The sequence below is a fragment of the Sciurus vulgaris genome (assembly GCF_902686455.1).
Source record: "Sciurus vulgaris genome assembly, chromosome: 10".
In the NCBI taxonomy this organism is placed as follows: domain Eukaryota; kingdom Metazoa; phylum Chordata; class Mammalia; order Rodentia; family Sciuridae; genus Sciurus; species Sciurus vulgaris.
The window spans coordinates 137,785,549-137,800,621 of record NC_136470.1 but is presented as its reverse complement, the minus strand read 5'-3'; the positions used below and the strand labels follow the sequence as shown (position 1 = coordinate 137,800,621).

Genomic DNA, 15,073 nt, shown 5'->3' with positions numbered 1-15,073 from the left:
AACACAGGCCTCAGAACACAGACTCAGAACACAGGCTCAGAACACAGGCTCAGAACACAGGCTCAGAACACAGGCTCAGAACACAGGCTCAGAACCAGGCCTCAGAACACAGGCTCAGAACACAGGCTCAGAACACAGACTCAGAACACAGGCCTCAGAACACAGGCTCAGAACACAGGCTCAGAACACAGGCTCAGAACCAGGCCTCAGAACACAGGCTCAGAACACAGGCCTCAGAACACAGGCTCAGAACACAGACTCAGAACACAGGCTCAGAACACAGGCTCAGAACACAGGCTCAGAACACAGGCTCAGAACACAGGCTCAGAACCAGGCCTCAGAACACAGGCTCAGAACACAGGCTCAGAATACAGGCTCAGAACACATGCCTCAGAACACAGGCTCAGAACACAGGCTCAGAACACAGGCTCAGAACCAGGCCTCAGAACACAGGCTCAGAACACAGGCCTCAGAACACAGGCTCAGAACACAGACTCAGAACACAGGCTCAGAACACAGGCTCAGAACACAGGCTCAGAACACAGGCTCAGAACCAGGCCTCAGAACACAGGCTCAGAACACAGGCTCAGAATACAGGCTCAGAACACATGCCTCAGAACAGAGGCTCAGAACACAGACTCAGAACACAGGCTCAGAACCAGGCCTCAGAACACAGGCTCAGAACACAGGCTCAGAACACAGGCTCAGAACACAGGCTCAGAACACAGGCTCAGAACCAGGCCTCAGAACACAGGCTCAGAACACAGGCTCAGAACACAGACTCAGAACACAGGCCTCAGAACACAGGCTCAGAACACAGGCTCAGAACACAGGCTCAGAACCAGGCCTCAGAACACAGGCTCAGAACACAGGCCTCAGAACACAGGCTCAGAACACAGACTCAGAACACAGGCTCAGAACACAGGCTCAGAACACAGGCTCAGAACACAGGCTCAGAACACAGGCTCAGAACCAGGCCTCAGAACACAGGCTCAGAACACAGGCTCAGAATACAGGCTCAGAACACATGCCTCAGAACAGAGGCTCAGAACACAGACTCAGAACACAGGCTCAGAACCAGGCCTCAGAACACAGGCTCAGAACACAGGCTCAGAATACAGGCTCAGAACACATGCCTCAGAACAGAGGCTCAGAACACAGACTCAGAACACAGGCTCAGAACCAGGCCTCAGAACACAGGCTCAGAACACAGGCTCAGAATACAGGCTCAGAACACATGCCTCAGAACAGAGGCTCAGAACACAGGCCTCAGAACCAGGCCTCAGAACACAGGCTCAGAACACAGGCTCAGAACACAGGCTCAGAACACAGACTCAGAACACAGGCTCAGAACACAGGCTCATAACCAGGCCTCTGCTGCTTTTGTCATCCTCTTGCCATTGAGGACGAGCTTTCAGGATCTTTAGGTTCCTCCGAGGATTTCCTCTCCAACTCCTAGGATCTTTAACTTTGCCATTCTTCGCTTTCCCTCTGCGGCTCCAGGTGTGAGATCTAGTTTGTTCGTTGTGCTTGGAATCCTGTGAGCCCTGGACTCACGTGGGGTTTTCAGAGACCTGGGTTCTGCCCGCAGTGCTGCTGTCTCCTTTGCTTCTGAAGTACTGAGCAGAGTCCTCCGCTGTACTCTGGGCCTGTTACCCCCACTGCACTGGGAGTCTTTGAGTCCTGTCTCATCTTAGTACTTCTCTTTTCCAACTGTGGACGGTGTGCTCGGGACCCTCGGCTGGTTGTTCTTTCATTAGTCACTAAGTCACTCTCCTCTTTCTTCTCCCGTGCCAGCCATCCCTACTTTATATTCTGTCTGAAAATCTGGCACGCTGGGAGCTGCAGGTTTGATTTTGCTGCCATTTCTACCTGCCCGTTCCTCCTCTCACTGCGAATTTAAAACTTGCTTTTGCATTATAAACTAAGAGTTTTTAAACTGGACCGGTAGGAATTCTTTGAGTCTGGGTGACAGTGGAGTTCTTCCAAGTTCTCAGCGTCTTCCTGGAGGCATCTGGAGGCGAGAGTGCCCAGCACCACTTTAAATGAATCCTCTCATGAGGACTTGGACCGCTCGGGGGTAGGGAGTCGAGACACAGGCCTGCGCCACGGCTGGTTGTTCGAAGCAGGTAGTTTCCCTCTGGTCCTGAAGGGTGACGGCCCTTCGGACATTCAGCGCGTGCGTTTTACGCCTGCCCGGTGAGCGTGGTTCTTGGCGCTCCAAGACTGGTTGGTCTTGGACCAACCAGCGGTGCGGACTGGTTGTGGGGTTTGGAAGGTGCCTTCCAGGGAGGACGGGTGCCAGGCCCCCCTCACGGGTTCTTCCTTTCACGGCTCCTTTTGCCTCTCTTGGCTTGGAATGATCTTAGAGACACAGAGACGTCGCAGAGACAGTGCTGAGGGATCCATTCCCTTTCACCCATCTTCTCTAACTGTGGTGTCTGTCAAAACTAAGAAATGAGCATTGATACGGGATGAACCGAGCTGCAGACCTGATTCAGATCCCACTAGTTTTCCACTGAGAGCCTTTCTCTGTCCTTTCACTTGAGTTTTGCTCTCTGCACGTCCTCGCTTTTTGCCCAACTCATTGATGAACTTTAAGGTATTTCCCTGCATTTTAACTAGAATTTATTTTTAGCGGGAAAGTTGTTAAGATACCTAGTCTGACGTGCTTCTGGAAAGGAAGTCTGGGAGTTTGGGGTTTTTAGAATCAGTTTCCCTCAAATGATGTTCATATCTGAATGACCAAGTTGAATGTGTCTTCTTGTGTTTGTGTCATTAAATTTCCTAACCCAGAAGTAAAGGCACTATCATTTTAATGGTAAAAGCGTTGAATAACATGAGCGTGAGACCAGAGATCAAGAGATCAAGACTCTATCACGACCCTCTGGGTGGGAGATGGAGTCAGGGAACTGGGGAGGCTATGGGCAGATGGAAAGGAAAGGAGGAAACGGTGTGAGGGACACAATGAAGCAGAACTTGTCGAACATGCTAGTGAAATCTGCATTTTTAAAACTTATTTTTAGATATAGAAACATCACGTAATGTTTAAGTCAGGTTAAACATATATACTTCCTAAAACATCATTTCTTTATGGTGAAAACATTCAAGTCCTTTCTCCTAGCTCTTTGAGAAGTACAGTATGTAATTAGCAGCAGCACCCACAACTTGCTCCTAACTTCAGCTTAGTGCCCACTGACCAGCCTTTCCCCTGCCTCCCCGATTCTCACCAGCCTCCAGTAACCACTATGCTACTCTCAACTTCATGAAGTCATTTTTTTTATATTCTATATATGAATGAGATCATGGGGCACTTGTCTTTCAGTGCCTGGTTAATTTCACTTACCATCATGATCTCCAGTTCTAACCACGTTGTTGCAAGTGACAGGGCTTCATTTTTTATGGCTGAATAGTATTCAATTCTGTATATGTGCTGCATTTTCTTTTTCCAGTCCTCAGGTGATAGATGCTAGGCTGTTCCCATTTCTTGGCTGTTGCTACAATGTACCTGGGAATGCAGATGTCTCTTCAACATACTGATTCCATTTTCTTGGGATACAGATACCCTGTAGTGGGATTTCTGAAACAAATGACAGTTCAGTTTTTAGTTTTTCGAGCCACTTCCATACGGCTTTACTATTTACACTGCCCCAGCATTGTGCAAGGGTTCCTTTTTCTCCATATCACTGGCACTTGTCATCTTTTATCTTTTTGACAGTTGCATCTTTACTAGAGTGAGGTTACATCTTGTTGTGGTTTTGATTTGCATTTCCCTGAATATTTTCTTATATGCCTGATGAGCATTTGTATGCCTTCTTTCAAGAAATGTCTGTTTATGTCTAGTGCCCATTTTTAAATCAGATTTTATGATGGGGTTTTATTTTAGTTTAGTTTATTCTTTGCTGTGCTGGGAATTGAACCCAGGACCTTCCCAAGTTTTTTGAAACTCAGCACAAATTAAAAACATAAATGTAAAACCTGAAACAATGAAACTACTAGAAGAAAACAGAGGGGAAGCACTTCAGGAATTGGAATGGGCAAGGGTTTTTTTTGGGACAAGATTCCAAAAAGCACAGGAAACAAAAGCAGAAATAGACAAGTGGGATTCCAAGCTAAACAGCCCCCGCACAGCGGAGAAGACAATAACTCCCCTTTGAAAAATACGGAATATGAATTGCTTGTCAGATGGATAGTTTGCGAGTATTTTCCCCGACTCTGTGGACTGCTTCCTCACTATGGCTGTCCTTTCTGTGCAGGGCTTTTTGGCTTGATGTAACTTCACTGCCCATTTTTGCTTTTATTTCCTGTGACTGGGGAGGCCTTTTCTAGCAGTTTTCATGCATTTGCATCTTTACTGTGTTTTGATGGACAAGAGAACCAGGTCCCTCTCCCTCTTTGGCAGGTGGCAGTTTTCCCAGCACCGTTGCTGAGGACTGCCCTCTCTGCACCACAGCTTCTCAGCACCTCTGCCAAAAGCTGGTTGGCTGTAGGGCACGTGCAGGCTTACCCTGGGCTGTCCGTCCCAATGTACAGTCTGTGTCTGTTGTCATGCCAGCGCCATGCTGCTTTGGTGTCTGCAGCTTTGTGGTGTGTTTTGAGGTCAGGTATCGTGATGCCTTCTGCTTTCTGCTTTGTTCTTTTTGCTCAGGATTACTTTTTTTATATTCAGGGGTTTTTGTTGTGTCTTTGTCTGGATTGGTTGTCAGGATAATGTTGGCCTTGTGCAATGTGTTTGGAAGAAACCCCTCCTCTTTAATTTTTTGGAATAATTTTAGAAGAATCGGTGTTGATTCTCCTTTAAATGTTTGGTAGAAGGCAGCAGTGAAACTGCCTGATCCCAGACTTTTCTTTGATAGGAAGCTTTTATTGCTGATCCAATCTTGTTACTTGCTCTTTTCAGCCTTTCTGTTTCTTCATGATTCAGTCTTGGTCAGGGGTATGTGTCCTGAAATTTGTCCATTTTTCCTAGGTTATCAGATTTGTTGGTACAGAGTTGTTCATATTAACAAGTAAGACTCCCTTTTGCTTTTGTGGTGTCAGTTATGATATCTCCCTTTTCATCACTTATTTTATTTAAGTCTTCTCTTTTTCTTAGTTCATCTAGCTTTCTAAGGGTTTATCAGTTTGTTTACTTTTTTAAAGAATCAGCTCTTCTTTTTATTGTTCTTTTGTATTTTTGTATCTATTTCATTTATTTCTGCTCTGATCGTCATGATTCCTTTTGTTTTATTTATTTGGGGTTTGGTTTCTTCCTGATTTTCTAGTGGCAGAAATAGGTTGAGTTGCAGCAATAGGTTGTGTATTTGATATCTTTCTGCTTTTGTGCTGTAAGCATTAATTGCTATAAACTTGTATGTTGTATTTGCTGTAAGCCATAGATTTTTGATGTTGATATCTCCATATTCATTTATTTCAATAAATTCTTGAATTTTCTCCTTGATTTCTTCCTTGACCCACTGGTTGTTCAAGAGTAAGTTGTTTACTATCCATGTATTTGTGTAGTTTGAAGTTTTTTGTTTGTTGATTGCTACATTTATTGCATTACAGTTGGAAAAGATACACAATATAATTTTAATTTCTTAAAATTTGTTGAGACTTGTTAAGAATATTGACAAAACATTTACTGGCTTTAAGACACATTCCAAGGTGTTTCTTTGGTGCTGGAATTTAGTCAAAGTTATTGAACTACAACTTACAACATTTTATTATATTTGTGACTCCACATGTTACTATTTTATGCAAAAATAACAACTTATTATGAATTAAAAAAAGTAATACCTGAGAAGATACTTAGCCTTATATGCAGTGTTTATGAACTGCAGTTAACAATTAAAATCGTTCATGTTGTGTGTGTGTGTGTGTGCATACAAGTACATATGCGTATATTCTAAAGAGAATAAACACCAAGCTGTAAGAGGATAGTCTCTGAGCCAGGAGCTGAAACTCGGAAGGAGTGTGAGGGGACATTTGACTCATCTGCTGGTTTATGGTTTTCAGGGAATTGATGCTGATGTCGCATCAGAAAAGCATCGAGCAGCTGCAGGAGACCATTAGACAGAAGATGCTGAGTGACGATAGCTGGAAGGAGAAGGTAACAAGCAGCGTGGTTTCGCCAGCCTGTGTCGAGTTTGCTAGAATACTGTCCCAGAGAGATTTCTCTGCTTCTGTCTACACTTTTGATTCCTTCTGGGATTTCCAACAGGAAACATGCTTATGATGTGTATTTTCTAAAATATTACACAACATAATAGGAAATAAAAAATAAGAACAGATTTTGAAATCTTGGAAGATTAAGATAGCCCTTGGTTCTCATGCAGAAGCATGATTTTTACTTTTAAATGTTAATCGTTTTCACATAAGTGTCAGAATCTATATTTGATCAGATTTCTTTTTTTTTTTTTTTTTTTTTTTTGGTACTTGAGATTGAACTCGGGCACTTAACCACTGAGCCACATCCTGAATCCTTTTTTTTTTGTTTGTTTAGAGACAGGGTCTCACTGAGTTGGTTAGGGCCTTGCTAAATTGCTGAGGCTGGCTTTGAACTCACGATCCTCCTGCTTCAGCCTCCCAAGCCGCTGGGATTACCAGGAGTGCACCACTTGCACCTGACTGATCACGTTCTTCAGAGAAGGGAAATGTTCTTATAACTTCTCTGCTTCTCTTATAAGAAGATAATAGAAAAGAGTGGAAAATGACTTAAAATTATTTAGTTATGGACTTTCATCATATCTATCCTGGCAAAATAAAATGAGTTACCATTTAGCCTGATATTATAAAGAAATGTTTGCTTTTAGAGTATGAAAAAAATGCACTGATTCTAATCTTTAGATTCTGTATGTTTCAAAGTTTCAACAGTGAAAATGTGTGACTTGTAATTTTATGTGGTATGAGTCATGTTTTTGAAACTGTCAGTCCCTATCCTCTGAAGCCATGCACAGCTCTAGTCACTGAGGTGACAATATCATCTCCTGACGTCCTTTCCAGTACTCCTTGGTTGACTGCTGGGCTCTACCCTGCACCCTGAGGGCCTCCCCACGGAGCCACGCCCCGTCTGGGTTTTCTTATAACTCGTGAATGTTCTCTTGAATGGAAGCTGGCCACTGAAACTCAGGTTGTTTGACTGACGTCCTCACAGCTTGTCTGGTTGTTATCAGACTCCTCTCCTCGGGGACTAGACCCTGTAACTTGTGACCTCCATCAGTAACAGTGGCTGCCTTCAAACCGACGTTTCCAGCAGGGATCCCAGCTCTGCCATCAGCACTTTAGGTGTGTGACTGGCTCAGGTCAACTCTAAATCGTCTCTTCTGTTTCCGGTCTTAGAACGTATTCAGCTGGTAAGACCCCTCCACAAATCTACACCTGTCTTCGGTTCCTTAGAGTACAGAGTAGGCTTCTGTAACAAGGTGATCGCCATGACCTCAGTTCCATGTTGGTGAGAACAGAATTTAAGAGTATGGACTAAAGTTGCTGTAAGTGCCCCTGGTTCGTCGCACAGCCTGTTCTTTTCTTTCTTCTAAGGCCCACACTTTTAAATGTTTATAAGCCTTGGTTGTATTAATTACCTGCTCTGTTCTTATTCTCTTCTCCCATCCTTACCAAATCCATGTTTCAAAATTCAAAACAAAGATGACCAACTTAACAATCCAAAATATGCAAAGTAAAATGAGAGACGATCTTGAATCCATCCGTCTTATAGGCTGTTTGGCACTGTGGTGAAGAGCTACTGAAAGGTTCTCTCCCACTTTCTCTAAGAGACTGGAAATTGAAGCCACCTTCTGGAGACTAGCTGGTCAGTATATGTCCCATCTTCTGACTCGGAACTTAATTCTGATGGAATTAACATGGACGGAGATCAGCAACCCTTCCCTTTCCTCGGACTCCTGAGCTTCCTGTTTGACGCTGTTTGGGGAACTTGCTGCCTTTGCTGGAGCAGATGCGCCCCACCTGTACATTCGCCCCCACGAGAGGTTTTCAGGTCCATAACACTGGCAAGGAGGTCTCTGCTTCTGACCCACACTGGCCTCCCGTTTGTGTGCCCTGGTCCTGAGGCATGAGCACTCAGTAGACTGAGGTAGTGGTAGCAGTTGACCCTGTGGAAGCTTTATGTTCTTCCTTTATGCTGAGTTTATGTGATGGGGAAATACTCCTGGAAAATGGCTCAAAGTTCTTATTAAGACCATGATATCTGGCACAGATGTGACGTGTACTTTTGGTATGTGTGCTTTTCTATAGTTTGACTTCTTGTTAATAAACATTATCATTTTAACTTGCAGTAAATCAAAATCCAGGCCAGCAAAGCCAGGGAATGATAATTAGGTCTTGGCTGTGTTAGCTATGGAGACTGTGAATAAAGACTTCCCTGAAAGTCCTCATATGAGAAAGGAGAATCGCTAGTATGACATTGTCATCTCTTTCTCGGGTCACTGTGCCTTTGTGTAGGAGTGAAATGTTCCCTTCATAAATATATAATACCTGTATTAGAATAAACTTCATAACTTAAATGCCTTTAACATTCAAACAAAGTGGACTGCAATTTGTGCCTGAGCTTAATTAGTTTAGAGTATGTAAAGAGCTCACAATCGGAGCAACAGTTGCTACGCAACAGGGGTGGCACGTTAAAATAACTGTATTTACTAATTGTCGTGGCTTTTGTTTATTTCAAGTATTGCTTTGATCGAAGAAAGCAAATTAATGTGCATGCTGAACCTTTAAAATTGGTTCCAAATGCTCACTGTTGTTACTATGCAGTGAACATTTAGTAATTAAAAAGTCTCCCGTGACCAGATGCTCACAGAGCCATTCACATCACTTGCTGACTGTCACTTATTAGCGCAGTAAACAAATCCCAACCAAATATTTCCTAGATTATCAAGACATTACTTTCAGAAACATTTTAGAACTGCACAATTGACCTCATTTTAAGCACTACATGAAACTTTTGAAAACAAACAAAGCCTTACTTCTGGCTGAAGTCACTGGATCAATAGTGAAAATGCAAGAGAGAAAAGTTTACTTCAAGAAATGTTAAATTTTCATTTTGAAGGGTGGAAAAAAATCTGCAATTCTTTTTCAAAAGCAAGAGCCAAATGGTCTAATAATTCCCAATGTGTTGTAATAAACCATTAGTAAAATTAAAAAAATAACATGCACAATACAAACTTTGCCAGAGATGAAATTATTCATATAATACCTATTAACATTTATACCTAATAAATGTATGGCTAAAAAGAATCCTGAAGACACACTTTGATTTTGTTTAATCATGCTATGTAACTTTAATAATTGGATTCATATGAACTATCAACATGTAGAAGCAAAAGCTCTGACAACCTCAGCACAATGGCTTGGAGGGAAGAAATGGGAAACAGACGCTCCCTAACAGTGGTTTCAGCCCCGTAGACCCACCGCAAGGTGGCACTGCCATCGTCAAAGCACATTCAGTATGTCCAGCATCACTTAGCCTGACCCACTTGGCATGTGCCCAGGACCACAGGCATCAACCTATGACTGGGCAAAATTGGCCAGCACAAAGCCTGTTTTGTGATAAAGTTTTGAAAATCTCATGTAATTTGTTGAACACTGTCCTGAAAGTAAAAAACAAGAGTAGTTTTTCTATCACTAGCCAAGAAAAAAATAAAAATTCAAAGTACGCTTTCTGCTGAATGTGTCACTTTCACATCACTGTCAAGGTGAAAGAGCCTGCGCTGAGTATCACCTGTGTGCGCTCATGAGATTCTTTACAGTACGCCTAGTGGTGTACCCTGGAAGGTGGACTGCACTAAAGATGTGTTCTGTACACCTAAAGCAACCACCTAAAGAGCTGATAAACCAGTAAAGGGATAAGTTGAGTTTAAGAAATACTCATTGCAAAAAGAAGACAGAAAAAGAGAAAAGATAAGGTGGGCCAAATAGAAAGCGCAATGCAGGACAGTGGATTCAAAGCTGCTTTCACCAACAATAACAATAAATGTAAACGATCTAAACCAGAGGTCAGGAAACCTTTTATAAAAGTTTTAGTGAGTAAGTAGTGTTGGTTTTGTGGAAACAAAACCAGTTAACTCTGCCATTACACGTAGCGCAAGCAGCCAGAAGCAAAATGCAAATGAACGGGTACTGCTGGGTTCAGCCTGCTGACCACGGTTTGTTAATCCCTGGTCCATGTATCTCCACTTAAGAAACACAGTTTTTCATCTTGGGTAAAAATGCAAGATCCTATCATAAGTTGACTGGAAGAAATGTGCTTTAATGTGAAGATGCAGCAGATTAAAAGTAAAAGGTGAAAAAGGTATGTTGTGCTACCACAAATCCAGAGGATGTTGGCATAGCTTTATTCCTGTCAGGCACAACAGACTTCAGAGCAAAGAAATGAGAAAATTTAGGATATTGCCAGGGATAAAGAAGGCCATTTCATGTGATAAAGTAGGACACAATAATCCTAAATGTTTATTCACCTAATAGCAAAAAATTGATGAAACTACAAGGAGAAAGAGACCGGAGTCTGAAATGTAATCTCTCTCTCTCTCAATGACTGCCAGAAAAGTAGCCAGAAAACCAGAAAGAACCTGTGCTATGGAAAATGGTATCACAATGTATTTTTAAGAGATATTGACCAATAATATTAACAAACTTGACCCAACTAATATTTATAGAATCCTCCACTTAACAACAGAGTATACATTCCTCTTATGTAGCCATAAAGCATTTCCCAAAATAAACCATATTTTCGGTTATACATGATTTTTAATCCAGAAGGATTTAAATCATATAGTTTTTTCTCTGACTAAAATGGAATTAAATTAGAAATCATTAACAGAATGGTATCTGGCAAAATCACCCAGTATTTTGAAACTATATGAATACCAATCCACCCTATTAGCTACTCTGCTATAAATCAGGGGGGAGGGAGTTACAGGAAAACCCAAGCAAGGCCCCCACAGAATCCACCAGAACATCTGAGCATGCCCACCTCCCCACCGCAAGAGCTCTTGATCTTGATGGAGTAACTTAACCTCTCTGAGCCTATTTCGTAATCTAGACAGTGGGAATCATAGCTTTCAATCAGCATTTGTTTTCAATTTTGAAAACAGTACAATGATTTATTTTAGGAGATATATTTTCAAGAATGCTGTGTGCATATCAAATGTAAACAGTTGATCTGATCCCCACTTTGGCATCTGAAGTTCCCTGTGTTTTTAGAGGGATCAGTGAAGAGCAGGCGGCTGTGTTCTAATGTGGTAATGGGCTCCCTGAACAGTCAGAGGTGACAACAGTTAGGAGGATCTCGCTCGGAAAAAAACAGTGACAAGATGGTATTCTGCACATCAGTACTAGATAGAGATGTTCTAAGACACTAACTCTGCACTTTAATAACACATACGGAAGGAATGAGCTACGTTCCAAATGCTCTGGACTCATCAGGAGGCCCTCACCAAGGAGGTGGAGTTGGAACTCGTAGAGGTTAATAAAAACAAAAATAACTAAATCCTGGAATGTGCACACAGATTACTGATTTTACTTGGTGTGACTCTTGAGCTCACATTTGTTTTATGCTATTTAAAAAAATCAGTATTATCCCATAATCTTCAAAATTACTGTTAGTTACTGTATGCAGTAGCTTATGCTTGAATGTGCAGCATCGACACCATGTGTTTGCATGAAACATCAGCCCAGCAGTTATATAAAGCGTAAACACATAGCTGGGCGTGTATTCAACCCCTTGATGGTACAAGTAGGTTCTGTAAGCAGATCGCTGTGTGAGCTCTTCACTGTTCAAACTCCTCGGGTCATGAAGGGACCAGCAGGCTCGGCCACGGCATCGTCACATTAGGGTGGTTCTTGGCATCCCATGCAGTTCTGGAAATCCCATCGGAAGCTCACCGCTTTGCTTTTCCTTCTCAGGTTGTGCAATTAAAAACCAAGCCAGTAACAGTCAATCGTTCTTGCCCCTCTGCCCCCGAGCCTTCTCTTTCCCACGGTCTGTGTGCGCCCTTCTGTCTGCCTACCCACAGAAGTTCAAGGAGGCGTCAGGGGCGAGATCTCCTCACAGAACATTCTGCCACTCAAAGCTCTGCCCTTCCCCTTTCTTCCCCGAGTGCTTCCTTTGTTTCCTCTGCATCAAAGGACCTCTTCTCCATCAATAAAATTGAGGAACTTCTTTTTAAAGAGGTTCTTCCAAAGTCTTTTCTGTCATCTTATTTAGACCATGTCCTGTTCCACCTACTTTGTGTGCCATTCACTTATTTTGAGCAATCCGTCATATTTTGAAAGATACATTTTGTCCTAAAATAACTACTGGGCTCTACCAATTAACCACACATGAGATTATTTTTAAAACACTTCACATTTTAGTACCTTGGCATGCATTTTTCTTGAACATCTCAAACAATGTTGCTTTAAAAAAAATAGAGTGAAAATATCCTGTGATCTTTAACTCATGAAGTGATGCCCTCTGACTTTTCCTAATATTTTTTGCATTTGACGTCCTCCTTTCCTGTCTTGACTTATCTAACCCTGTGTGATCAAATGGGGAAAGGAGAAGTCCAGCTGGAGTCATCCAGGGCTGCCACACACAGTTCCAGCTGTACCCTGCATGAGGGCCTTAGCCAAAGGGGCAGCCGGAGCTGGACTCCAGCCCATGCTGTGCTCTCCAAGTCCTGCACCTGGCATGAGGCTGTTTTCATCTCAGGAAAGGAGTGCTTTGTCAATTCACACAAAGGTGTCCTGTGGGCTGGTGGCCCCATAAAAGGTCACATACAGAGTTTTGGTTTTATACCAATGCATTGAGAAACCAGTAAGAGGGAATAAAAGAATCTCATTGGTATTTTGTAAAGAAGACTGCTGTGTGTAGCATGGATTAGAGAGGCCAGAATGGCAATAGGGAGCTGGTCAGGAAGGGATGGTGGCCAAAATTAGGGTGGCAGAGGGAGCGGTGAGGAGAAAGGGACTCAAGGGATTTTCGTTAGGTGTGGTGAGGCGAGGGAGGGAGTTTGAGAGATGGCTCCAGTTACTGTGGACAGTGGTGTTGTGTCCCCACACGGAGGGCCTGGCGAGGAACAGGCTTTGGGGAGGCTACCATGTCCAAGGCCATGCCACTTGTTGGACACACCCGTGAGCTGCACAAATGCTACAGAAGGCAAGTGGACGTGAGTCCCTGATCACACCAGGGTCTACCCCGAGTGGCCCTGAGGCTTTCCTCCTCTTCAGCAGTCTGGAGCAGCCCGCATGAACGATCCTACAATGTTCTGACAGATCATCAGTAGACTTTTGCCCAAACTTTCCAGAAAGTTATTTTGAGAGAGCCAGAATAGCTCCTCCCATTGACCGTCAACCCGATTCCCGTGCCTCTGGGACAGGCGCCCAGTTCTGGCAACTGACTGGGGCTGGTCTTCTGTCTCATTTAATTTAAAGGGCTTCCTGTGGACTTTCTTAGCAAACCTTCTGTTTCTTAGCAGACCCCCCTTGAGATATCAGGAGTATCCAGGACAACTCCCCTTTTCTTAGTGGCCAGAACCAGAGTCAGTCGGTCAAGTCTGAGAGGTCTTCCCAGCCTACCTGGCGCTTACCTCCCGTTAGAGGTAAGGATCGTGGCTCGGCACCGCAGAGGCCTCTAGCCAGCCGTCGCCAGGATTTCTCTGATCTCGGATGAACTCCGAGCACAGAGGACTGCAGCACTCAGAGATCATCCTCTCTCTTGCTCCAGCAGGCAGAGCCAACACCAGCGGTTAAAAAGCACATGGAGGATGTGGGCTGAGCCCCGGGGAAGCTGCCTCGGGCCTGGTGTATGTGAAGTGGGCACTCCTGGTGGGGAGGGAGCTTCTGGAGGTGACAGGCACCCAGCAGACTGTCAGTGGAGGTCATCTCCCCTGACGGCCGCGTCCCTGCTCAGGCTGGAGCTCACGCACAGGCTGTGTCCCTGAGGGAGCGAGCTCTGACCCTCCAGGACAGGTTCTGGCTCCCAGCCTCAGGTCACACAGCAAGTCAGCGGCAGAGGCAGGACTCAGAGCCAAGATCAAACTCATTTCCATCGCAAAACAAAGTCCTCCTTTATTCCTCCTCCAATTCACAGGAACTTCAGAGACTGAACCAGGGGATGTGTGAAGTCCCTTCTGGCACTGTGATTCTGAGTCAATCACAGCGTTTTCCTTCAGTCATCTTTCCAGCCTCCATCACCTTAGAATGACAGTCTGGGACCTCCATCAGGAAAAGGCCATTTGCAAAAGCAACACCTGCACTTGTAGCTCCTCTGAATTTCAGCTGAACTCAGTCTGAGGACCTTGAGAAAAAAAGATTTTTTCTACTTATGGGTAGCTGGCAAGGACTGAATTTTCAGTGTAAATGACTCAACTTTTAGTCATGAAGTATAAATGACTCAGTTTTTAGTAGTTTTGAAAACTCTAATACTATATAGTCCTAACTTCTTTACTAATAGTTCAGATTTTAGGTCTTAGGTCTTGTAATACTTGACCCAAGATCATTTCTTCTGGCCCAAGTTCTAAGTTAGAATTTTTTTTTTTAAGTACTTGAAAATTTTAAATAGTTTAATTAAAAACTTGATGTTAGAATTTTTTTAAAATTAAATCTGAAAATAAGCTTAATGTACCTATTTTAAGATAAAGTGGTTTTATATGTGAACTAATGCTGTTTTCTAGATTGAAGCTGAACTTGCCAAGGAAAGAGCCCGACATTTAGCTGAATTTGAGGAGCAGGCTCTTCTCTTTAAGGAAGAAGCAAAACTGGAACTTGATATTGAAAAAGAAAAACACCAAGAAATTATCCAAAAGTATAAGAAGGAACAGGAAGCACTACAAATGAAGGTCAGCGATTGCTGTTTCATCGTTATTTAATGTCTTTGAAGCTTCGTTATTTAATGCGTGCATACTTCCTCCTAAGAACACTACTGTATTCATAACTCTGGTGGCTTTCCTTGTGGCTACTGCGCTTGGTTTTAGTTACACTGTAAAACGATCTGGCTCTTCTCCAGAATGGATAACTAGGTAAGTTGCATAAGCATACAATCCAGAGATATGTGGAATTTTCTACAAAGATAAACTTACCTTTAAAACAGCATACATTT

General features: G+C 43.2%; 1 protein-coding gene across 14 annotated transcripts in view; it reads left to right on the top strand.

The window, feature by feature from the left end:
* The window catches only part of LEKR1 (leucine, glutamate and lysine rich 1), a 200,321-nt gene that overhangs the window by 167,913 nt on the left and 17,335 nt on the right, over positions 1 to 15,073 (top strand). For all 14 annotated transcript variants that reach the window (XM_079101109.1, XM_079101108.1, XM_079101101.1 and 11 more), the window contains 2 exons: positions 5,998 to 6,091; positions 14,649 to 14,813. In XM_079101109.1, the coding sequence (XP_078957235.1) occupies positions 5,998 to 6,091; positions 14,649 to 14,813 (259 nt within the window). The remainder of the gene's footprint in view (positions 1 to 5,997; positions 6,092 to 14,648; positions 14,814 to 15,073) is intronic.